Here is an 11,077-nt window from a genome sequence, read left to right on the forward strand (position 1 = left end):
AAAAATAAATTTTTATCTACAGGCAGCAGTGGTGATGGTTTTTAAATCCTTGTTAGGACAGTGCAGAGGAGAGCCAAATGTACCGCGTTCCTAAGTTACACCAGACCCTGTAATTTTCGCCACCATTGAAAGGTGCTGGTCTTATTTCTTTCTTTCTTTCTTTTTTTTTTTTTTTTTTGTCTTTTTGCTATTTCTTGGGCCGCTCCCGCGGCATATGGAGGTTCCCAGGCTAGGGGTCCAATCGGCGCTGTAGCCACCAGCCTAGGCCAGAGCCACAGCAACGCGGGATCCGAGCCATGTCTGCAACCTACACCACAGCTCACGGCAACGCCGGATCGTTAACCCACTGAGCAAGGGCAGGGACTGAACCCGCAACCTCATGGTTCCTAGTCGGATTCGTTAACCACTGCGTCACGACGGGAACTCCCTGGTCTTATTTCTAATGTAGCATTTAAATTTGGTAAGCAGTTGTAATCGTCCTCTAAGCTGTTTTCTGTATTAAGATCGTTGGTTTTTCTCCCAGAGTTGGTTTTACTTAGTTACGCGAGTATTTCCCCAGCACGTTTTCTTACCTCTTTGCAATTACTGGATCCCTGAACCTGTGAGGTTGGATTTCCTCTACTGCCTGAGGTGCTGTGTTAAATCCGTGTGTTTAAGTGAGCACCTGATTGACCTCTGAGCCTCTGCCTGTCTTCCCTAGGACGTGGTGCCCCAGGCCTTGCTGGATCAGTATCTGTCCATGACCGACCCCTCCCGGGCACAGACGGTGGACACAGAGATCGCCAAGCACTGCGCCTACAGCCTCCCGGGTGTGGCACTGACGCTGGGCCGGCAGAACTGGCACTGCCTCAGGGAGACCTACGAGGCCCTGGCCTCTGACATGCAGGTGAGGGACCTCCAGCCCTGCTTCCCGAGCCCACACACTCGCTTCCCCTCCTGCCTGCCTTTTTGTTTAAAGCTCTAGAAATTAGCACCACATTTGACCGGCTGAAGTTCCTAACTCATGACTGCACTGTTGTCTAAAGTTTATGTGTAAATTAGTTCCTGAGAATGTAGGGCTTCTCCTCCCCCAAGAAACAGCATTTTAAGTGCTTCTTCCAGGATAATTTTCAACCTCAGCAGATCTCCAGTTGGTCACCACTGCCGGGGTCTGGGTCCTGTGGGCAGCGGACAACCCAGGGTGGGTAGGAGAAGCTTGGCGAGGGTGCGTCTGTGTATGTGTTGCGCACACACGCATGTGCATATTTGTGTATGTGTGTGTGCACATGTGTGTGCATGTGTGCTCACCCCGCCACCCCTTGAGAAACATGACATAGGAGACGTGGACCCTTGGTGGTTTGTGGCATTTCTGTGGCTCTTTTCCTCGGCTTTGCCCACTTGACCCCACCCTCCCATCTGGTTCTTATGCACCAAGGACTTGCCCTGCTCTGCAGTGACCTTGGTCTCAGTTATTAGAAAGCAGCTGGTGAGACTAATGTCTCCTGAGCTGCAGATGGCGATCCCGCCCGTGTCTTAGTTGGGCGGTTGAAGTTGAAGTCCCTCCTGAGCCAGGGGCACATGGGCCCGATGTCCATGGAACATTTCACCCTCTGCGTCAGCCGTTTTCTGTCTTAGTCCACGGACTCTGGGGCTGCTGGGGTGGATCCCCAAGGGCCCCTGGTGACAGGGAGGGCTCTGCACAGGTGGGGCTCGTGCAGATGTCCTGCCCCTCTCTGTTTGAGACCTTGCACAAGGCTGTAGCGTTTTCTTTCAAGAAAAGATTTTTGTGTTTGAGGTGGGGATAAAGGCTTTGTCCTAAACAGCGTCTCAACAGGTAAAATTTCAAGCTAAAAACGTAAAAAATTTTTAAATTAAAGCCTCATGAAGAGAAAGATGTTTTGGATGTAAAGGTTCCTGTAAATGGAAGGCATCACAGTGTAGGCCCTTTACTAGGACTGTCAGCACGAGATTTTCTATTCTTATATTTCTTAAACTGCCAATTCCTTAAAAACAGGTTTGGTAGTGGTTTCTAATCAGGGTGGTCTGCACAGGAGTCAGAAGGGGCGCAGTACAGGGAGGGCACACTAGCCAGCCCAGTGAAGTCGGCCCCGGTGCTGGCTCAGCGCTCACAGGCCATGCCCTTAGTGACCTCCACGCAGGTCCTTCCTAAATGACAGGGAGAAGATAGATATTGCACAGGGATTTAAAATTTTTCTGCCCAAGTGTTTTTTGGCTGCACACGCGGCATGTGAAAGTTCCTGGGCCAGGGATCGAACCTGAGCCACAGCGGCGACCTGAGCCACTGCAGTGACACCACCAGGTCCTCACCCCACTGAGCCAAGGGAAAATTCCTCTGCCAGTTTTTGATTCAAAGTGGGCATTTGAAACGTGGTATCTGTCATTACTGTTGATACTATTCTGATGTAACTTGAGATTCCTAGAACTCAGATGTAAATGAGCCCCCGTGTATTGTCTATAAATTAAAGCACCAAGACTCTGCTTCCTAACCTGGTTACTTTGCTTCCGCAGTGGAAGGTTCGGCGAACACTGGCCTTCTCCATCCACGAGCTTGCCGTCATCCTTGGAGATCAGTTGACAGCTGCAGATTTGGTTCCAATTTTTAATGGATTTTTAAAAGACCTCGATGAGGTCAGAATAGGTGTCCTTAAACACTTGCACGATTTTCTGAAGGTAATGTTTAAGTCCTTTTGAAGAAAAATGCTAAAATGCCACTGTAGATTTAAAATTTTGACTTTATGCCACCATCAAAGTAAGTTTCTGTATGTTCCATGCAAGAAGTATAGCCATGAGTTTGATGGTGAGATGTCACTTAAAAAAACATATAGTCCTATTCTGGTCATTTTTGCTACTGTCACTTTAGTGTCTAATTTAAAAATCACGCTTTTGTTTTTAAATGACGTCAAATCATGGTTGCAAGCATTTGTACCTTTTCCCTGGACATTAAGCATCTGCGGTAACTCCTCAGTAGTGTTGGAGCTGTCTGAGGAGCTGCCTTTCGTCCCCACCCCTCTGATGTGGATCTCTGGCCTCGAGGGGGGCAGCGTCATTTAATCCTGGATGCTGCTGTGCTGCTCAGGTTTGAGGTACAGGAGCATCATAGTCAAAGTTGCTCTCATCATCCCAGTCACGGATTGCACGTTGCATTTAAATATCAGGTCTCTTTAGTCCTCTCACATCTAGAACACATCCCCTGACTTTTCACCTGTATTGTCATGGGCATTTTGAAGAGGCCAAGCCAGTTCTGCACGAAGCCCCCCCCCACCCCACACCCTGAAATTGGGAAGCATTGTTGTAGATGAGACTCAGGTCACTCAGGTGTCCTGGGGCAACACTGTCTCTGTGTCTAGACCCCAGTGTCTTTCTGATGTACCGTGTCTGGGATGATGTGGTGTCACATCAGCGGGCACGTGGCATCGGCTCCTGGGTCCTGGGGGTTCTGAGTCTTTGATTTCTCTTGTTGGGGTTAATGGCTCCCTGGTGGGTGATGCTCTCAAACTTTGGACACCTCCCCGCCCGAGTCCTTCACCCAGTGCTCTTTTGTCTCTGCATCTTTACACAGTTCTTGCCTAATCACTTGTTACTGTGTGACTTGTAAAATACTCATTTTCTGGTTTTGTAATTCCGCCTGGATTTATTAGTTGGCATGTCATGTAAAGATAACCTATCCCTTCTCTTCCCTCTGCTTTTTTTGCTTTTTAGGGCCGCACCTGCGGCATATGGAAATTCCCAGGCTAGGGGTTGAATCGGAGCTATAGCTGCCGGCCTACACCACAGCCACAGCAATGCCAGATCCTTTAACCTGCTCATAAGCAAGGCCAGGGAGCCAGCCTGCAACCTCATGGATATTGGTTGGGTTCGTTCCTGCTGAGCCACAATGGTAACTCCATCTTCCTCTGCTTTTTTCGGAAGTTTTTTTAGTATTAGTGTGGACTCTAGAATTGCTTTTTTATTCCCTGTAATATATTCCATTTTTGTTATTTGTTCTGAGCATCAAATTTGGTCAAGAGGAGCCCCTTAAAGCCCTCTCTTGTGTCCTTTTGATATACCCCTTCATTTCCAGGCACGTCCTTGTTCTCTGCCCCCGCCGGGAGACGGCAGCTTCTCCGAGGAGCCCTGGTCTTTTCCGGTGGAGGGCGGAATTAGAAGCCAAGATCCAGACACTAGATGTGCTCACTGGTCCTGGATGGAGTTTCTTTTAGGCTCTCTCAGGGGATGGGTTTGGGGGTTTTTAAAAATTACTTAGTTCACGCTGGTATTTTTTACTTCCAATCCAATAACACTTCCCCGCCTTTCGTCATGTTTTTTTTTTTTTTTCTCGTAAAAGCTCTTGTTTTTAACAACACTAACATTCAGTCATTTGCTCAGTTCTATACCAAACATGAAATCGTTTCCTAATTCCTCCAATAATAATTCCAGCATCAAATCAGCCACATAATGTTCAAGATTTCCTTCAGCACTTTGTCGTCAGAACATGTTCCCAGAAAACGTGGTCGGAACACTGAGTTTAAGCGTAGACATTCTCTGTGTGACTCATCTTTTTGATGTACAGTTGAGTTTATCTGCTTCTTTTATATCAACTTTTAGGGCTTCCCCCTCATTGACTATAAACCTAACTCTAAGTATTAGTACAACTGTTGAAGGAGTGCTTTTTATTGTTTTCACTCAGTCTGTGTGTATTGAGCACCTGCCGGGTGCTGTCCTCGTGCATCCTCTGGCTCCTGCCTGAGTGGCAGCACAGTCACAGTCTTCACAGCGCTTTGGGGACACGGTGTCACAGGAGGGTTCTGGGAAAGCTCTGCTCAAGGGACCAGGGACAGTAGAGCTCAGTGGAGGCGAGTATTTCAAAAGAGGATAAGACTCTTGAAGGTAAATGGAATTATCAGAGGAATTGAACGTAATACCAATTTTTGAAGCAATTGAATGTGGCTGCTCATCTGTTCTCCTTCAGAAGAACTAGCCGTCCGTATTTAGGGTCATTTTTAAGCATTCTGGTAAAAGAAATGACTGGACCTCTTCCATGTTCTTTCTTCAGCTTCTTCATATTGACAAAAGAAGAGAATATCTCTATCAACTTCAGGAGTTTTTGGTGACAGATAATAGTCGAAATTGGCGCTTTCGAGCCGAGCTGGCTGAGTAAGTTCTAACGATGGATTGACTGTGTTTCCAGGGTTGGGGGGTAAAATTTGTTTTGTTTTGTTTTGTTTTTTAGGGCCGCACCCACGGCATATGGAGGTTCCCAGGCTAGGGGTCAAATTGGAGTTGCACCTGCTGGCCTACACCACAGCCACAGCAACACCAGATCTGGCCTCATCTACAGTCTATACCACAGCTCACACCAATGTTGGATCCTTAACCTACTCTGCAAGGCCAGGGATCAAACCTGCATCCTCATGGGTGCTAGTCAGACTCATTTCTGCTGAGCCTTGATGGCAACCCCCTGGGGGGTAAAGGTTAACTTCACCCCTACACTTTCTCTGGATTTCTTCCTTGCTTGGCGTGGGTCTGAGTTTCTGTCTGGTATCCTCTTCCTTCGACACTTGTAATGCAAGTCTGGCTGGCAGTGAATTTTCTCAGCTTTTATTTTTTAAGTCTCTTAGATCCTCTTTTTCTTTTTAATTATGGTAAAATATACAAAACCACTTTTGCCATCAGTGCCTTCAGAGTTGTTCACGTCACCACTGTGTAGTCCCGGAACACTTCATCAGCCCAGCAGGAAGCCCTGCCCCTTTCAACAGGTGTCCCCCAGCGCCCCCCTCCCGCCCACCCGCAGATGTATCATGTGACCCGGCACGTGTTCTCCAGAGTGCTTGGTGTGACCCTGCATGCTCTTGACTCCATCCCACTCCATCCCTGACTAAAGAGCACTCTTACAAATCCACACACTTTTAATCTATACATTTGAGTTGTTGCTGCCTTTTGGCTGATGTAAGTATTACTGTACCACTGTGAACACTCATGTGCAAGTTTTCACTTCAAGTTTTTCAAGGTAGATTTGCTGAGTTACTTGGTAACTCCGTGTTTAATGTGTTGAGGAACTGCCAGGCTGTTTCTTTTTTTTTCTTGGTCTTTTTTTTTTTTTTTTTTTGGTCTTTTTAGGGCCGCACCCATGGTATATGGAGATTCCCAAGCTAGGGGACAAATCAGAGATGTAGCTGCTGGCCTACACTACAGCCACAGCAACGCCAGATCCGAGCCTCGTCTGCAACCTACACCACAGCTCATGGCAACGCCAGATCCTTAACCCAGTGAGCGAGGCCAGCGATCGAACCCTCAACCTCACGGATGCTAGTCAGATTCATTTCTGCTGAGCCATGACGGGAACTCCTGCCAGGCTGTTTCCACAAGACTGTGCTGGCTTACCTTCCCGCCAGCCATGGCTGAGGGATCCCATTTCCCCACATCCTCTGAGGCAAGTGCCAGCATCATAGTAGCCTCTCATTTTGGTCTGATGTGCGTTTCCTTGATGATGAGTGATGGAGAGCACCGTTCTGTGCAGAGAGCCATTTGTGATCTTTGCTGGAGAAAAGTCTGCTCAAGTCTTAAATTGGGTTGAATTGAAAGTGTTTCTGTGATGTGATCTGGATTCTGGACCTCACCTGCATTTTCAGGAGTGGACTTTGCTGGGTGCGGCATTTGGCGCGGGTGGTGTTTGTCTAGGTGCCTCCCAGAGGTCACTGCACCCGTGTGCAGCTGGCCTGGCCTCTGCCTCTACACCCAAGTCTGTCGAGGCAGGAGGGCCCTGAACTTGGTTCCTCCAGCCCTGGGCTGCCTTTGCTGGTGCCGGGCCCCGGGGGCCCCCCTTGTCCCCTGTTCCTGCCCCTGCCCTCCTGGCCCTGGACTGCAGTTGAGACATGGTCGAGTCTGCCAGGCAAGGGGAGCCTCTGCCCCTTCAAGGCCTTGACCTTGGGGAGCCTGTGAGCTAAATCCCAGGCAGTGCTGCCCCCTCCCCCAGATGAGGCTTCTGCTGGCACCATGTGGGATTTCAGCCCTCGGCACCAGTGGGATGGGGTTTCCTGCCCTCTCTCCCTACCCGAGTTGGGTATGACGGGCTAGGCTGTCCTCCAGCTGCAGCACCACCCTAGCCCGTGTGCACATGGGCTGCATGCTCTGTTCAGCTCACCTCCTGCCAGTCGTGAGGTAACAACCTCACACACACCTGGGGTTCAGAGTCTCGTAGGTGCCCAGGGTCTTTCACTGGTGGTGCCGTATCCACTCAGACTGCCCAGTGGCCCTTCCGGGCCATGGTTCTTGGGGAAGCTGAAGGGGTGCTGGCGGGTGTCCCCATCTCCCTGGGGTGTGTCTTGCCTAGGGCCCTGGGGGGTACATGAGGTTGCCCAAGCTGCTGGAAGCCTCTTAGACCGAAGTGTAGCTGGATGATCCCAGGATGTCCTAAAGAGTTACTGTGGGAAAGGGTCCCAGGTCCCCAGTGACTCAACTAGGGCATGCACTGCTGTCCCTGTCCCTGTGGACACAGGATTCGGCTTCCTGATGCGCCAAGAGGGCAAGACACTGCCAGACAGGCGTGTTGTTTAAATGTGAGTCCCGGCCTCTGCACGTGTTCACCCTGCGGACAGGAGGCAGAACCGCTGCTATTCAGACGATGAACCCGCTTTTGTCTGTTGTGCCTTTAAACTGTACCTTGTGTTTTACCACGGTTCTTGTAGACAGCTGATCTTACTCCTGGAACTGTACAGCCCCAGAGATGTCTATGACTATTTGCGCCCCATTGCCCTGAACCTGTGTGCAGATAAAGTGTCTTCCGTCCGCTGGATTTCCTACAAGCTGGTACGTGTCACCCTTGCCGCCGTCTTAGGCCAGCAGACCGGGGCAGGGGCGCTGCTCACGTGTGTGTGTCCCCGCAGGTTAGCGAGATGGTGCGCAAGCTGCACCAGGCCGCGCCACCCTCCTTCGGGGTGGACCTCATCCGCGAGCTGGTGGAGAGCTTCGGCCGCTGCCCGCGCTGGTCAGGGCGCCAGGCCTTTGTTTTCGTCTGCCAGGTGAGCGGGCGCGCTGGCCGGGTCGCCTTCCACACCCCCTTATCCCCAAGGAGCAGGGCTTTGCTGTCAGCTCTTGATGAGTCACCTGGCCCCTCAGAGTTGGGGACCCTCCTGGGTTCTCCCACCGCACCCCTCCCCTCACCCCAAGCTCCCCAAAGCAGCACGGCCAAGTCATCCATCCATATTGCTCAGCTCTGCGGCCATGTCCTTGACCATGACTGTGACGCCTGCCAGGCCTCTGTGGGGCAGGTTAGAGTTGCGTCTCTGTGGGGACTTGACCGCATCACTTTTAGTTCCCAAGTGCCTGAAACATTGGTTAAAAAAGTGGTAACTCCATCTGAAGCACTTGCCTCTAAGAGGTCTTGTTACCCAGGGTTACCTGTGGGCCTGAGCACTTCTTGTGTCCCCAGACTGTCATTGAAGATGACTGCCTTCCCATGGACCAGTTTGCTCTGCACCTGATGCCGCACCTGCTCACTTTGGCCAACGACAGGGTGCCAAATGTTCGTGTGCTGCTTGCAAAGACCTTAAGACAGACTCTACTAGAAAAAGGTAGGTAGGGAGTTCTGGCTGTGGCTCAGTGGGTTAAGGACCTGGCAGTGTCTCTGCAGCATTGCCAGTTTGATCCCCGACCCAGTGCAGTGGGCTAAGGATCCAACTTCACCAAAGCTGCAGCGTAGGTCTCGCTGCATCTGGGATTCGATACTGGCCCCGGGAACTTCCATACGCCTCAGGTGGGGCTGTTAAACAAGAAACAAGAACAAGGTAGCAGGTGACCCAGAAGAAGAGGTGGCAGGGAGGGGCGGGGGCTCACCGACAAGTGGGAAGGAAGGACAGTGCTGCTGGAGATGTGCTGTAAGTCCCTTCCACAAAAGACACAGAAGAATAAGGGGCAAGGAAAGGGACATTTAATTGAGATAACTTTTCTTTTTTTAATAATTTCAAACTTAGTAGTTTGAAAAATTGAATGTTCAGTGAAGACGATGTGAAAAGTTACTGCTTTTGGTGCACCCTGCCTGACACTGTTCTCCCGTCTGGTGGGCAGCACGTTGGAGTTGCCTCCTGCTTTGCATTCATCAGGCAGAAGAAGGAAATGCCCCTTGGTACTTGCTTTGCTGCGGGCTCTAAGCTCCTCGGGGTTCAGGTGGTCTTACTTGCTGTAATTGCCCCGACGCCTAAAGCATGTCCCTGGGGTGCATGAACCCCAGAGCCAAGCCCAGAGAGAACTCTGAAAGAGATTTCAGAGAACCCAGATGAATGAGCCTGGCTTCTTTTTTCACCCTTTGGATTCACTGACATTTTTCAGCAGCACTTGCACGAGTGTCCAGAGAAGACTCTGGTTTCCTTTGTGTTTGGTTTGTGTTCTTGAGCTAATCAGTAGCTGTAATGAGTACAGTTTCAATATATTTATTAGCATCATTGCCATTAAATGTCGTGAGATTTAGTCTGTTATAAAAACAAGTTAAATCTTGTAATTCTCTTATATTTGGGGATTTTTTTTCATAGAACACAAATCGGTTTGGATTACTGTTTATAATGGCACAAAGCTTATGTTTGTTGTAGAAAAGTCGCATTTTTTAATGAAGAAGAGCTTTGTGTCCTTGCACTTGACCAGACCTAGGCGTTCGCCTGGTTTCACTTGTCACCTGCACCCCTTGCAGAATGTTTCCTCACCTCTGCCAGCTGCCACCAGGAGGCCGTGGAACAGACCATCATGGCTCTTCAGATGGATCGTGACAGTGATGTCAAGTACTTCGCCAGCATCCACCCAGCCAGCACCAAGGTCTCTGAAGACGCCCTGAGCACGGCTTCCTCGACCTACTAGCCGGCCTGACCAGGTTCCCTGCTTCCAGGGGGCCGAGGCCCGGCACACGCCCCACGTGGCCCGGGACAGCCGGGGGGGGCACCGCCCTCCCTCGCAGACTTAACTGCAGGTGCAAGTTGCCTACACCGATACCAGGGATTTTCAGAGTCAAGAGAAAGTACAGTAAACACTCTTATCTTACCTTGACTCGAAGGGAAAGTCTTTCTCAGAGGATTGTAATTGTCACCGAAGCCTTAAATCCTTCCGTCTTCCTGACTGAATGAAACTTGAATTGGCCGAGCGTTTTCCTTGTGGAGGACGAGACGCCCCGAGGCCCGCATTGCTTTCTGCCGGTTCCCTGGAACCACCGAGTTGGAAGCGCGGCTGTGAGGCGGCTGCGAGGAGAGGGACGGGAGAGACCTCCATCCAGTGTTAGCGCTCGCTCCTTCCACGCAGGCCGGGACCTGCGGGCTCTGCAGCCAGCTGCCGGTCCAGCCCGCCGTGTGAATAGTGCCGACGTGTGTACGCGGGAAAGGAGATATTTTTTGGATTTCTCCTAAGGGCTTGATGCTAACACTAAGTAGAATCTGATTTTAACTCTTAAATGCAGCACATTGCTGCCCACATTTACGGAGCGTTTGCTGAGTCTTTGTGTCCTGATTCTTTTTCATGCTGGTCATGACCCGAAGGAAATTTATGAGCACGTGTTCTGTACGGCAGGCGTTTTTAACTTGATCATGATCGGCTCTGAGGTGCAACTTCGTCTCCCATGCTGTACATACCTGGGACCACTCTGGGGAGGGCCGCAGCCTTTAATCATGCTGTTCAGCTGCTGTGCACAAGTTCTCTCGTCCAAATAAAATTTATTACTAAGATCTATACAGAGAGAGAGAGAGAAACTTTCAACTGTTTTCTAGATATCTGCCAATAAATGCAATTGGTGACCTGTATTAATTATTTTAGTATGAACTGGGAAAACTAGGTTAAAATACTTGTCTTTTAACTAGTTTAGTAATTTCCTTGATAGCTGTGCGTGGGTCCTGGGCCGGGTCTGCTCTTGGCCAGCAGCGAGGCCCCAGGCAGTCTCCCGAGGGCGAGCGTGTGTCCAGGGCTCGGCCTGTGGTTTTCACCCGCAGGAGAGGCTGCCAAGCCTGGGTCTTAGGTCCCAGGTCCGCAGTCCCCTGTCCCATCCATCGGTAAAAGGGCTGGTGAAGCCTGTCCGCTCACGTCTGCATCAGAGGAGACGCTGCGTGGATGTGCTTTAGCAAAGGGCTGA

At 50.4% G+C, this 11,077-nt stretch overlaps 1 protein-coding gene across 14 annotated transcripts in view; it reads left to right on the forward strand.

Annotated features, from left to right (window-relative positions):
* The window catches only part of PPP4R1 (protein phosphatase 4 regulatory subunit 1), a 77,405-nt gene extending 66,654 nt beyond the window's left edge, over positions 1-10,751 (forward strand). For all 14 annotated transcript variants that reach the window (XR_014807542.1, XR_014807540.1, XR_014807541.1 and 11 more), the window contains 7 exons: positions 701-886; positions 2,509-2,670; positions 5,033-5,133; positions 7,665-7,785; positions 7,863-7,997; positions 8,408-8,549; positions 9,659-10,751. Coding sequence is in view for 9 of the 14 variants with exons in the window: in XM_084964072.1 (XP_084820198.1) it covers positions 701-886; positions 2,509-2,670; positions 5,033-5,133; positions 7,665-7,785; positions 7,863-7,997; positions 8,408-8,549; positions 9,659-9,822 (1,011 nt within the window). In the remaining 5 variants the exon portion in view is untranslated. The remainder of the gene's footprint in view (positions 1-700; positions 887-2,508; positions 2,671-5,032; positions 5,134-7,664; positions 7,786-7,862; positions 7,998-8,407; positions 8,550-9,658) is intronic.
* The last annotated feature ends 326 nt before the right edge of the window (positions 10,752-11,077 follow it).

Source organism: Sus scrofa, chromosome 6, assembly GCF_054392235.1.
Source record: "Sus scrofa isolate SSC_HxYL_T2T_F1_AM1 chromosome 6, Sscrofa_HxYL_maternal_Yorkshire_Landrace_v2.0, whole genome shotgun sequence".
Lineage (NCBI taxonomy): Eukaryota > Metazoa > Chordata > Mammalia > Artiodactyla > Suidae > Sus > Sus scrofa.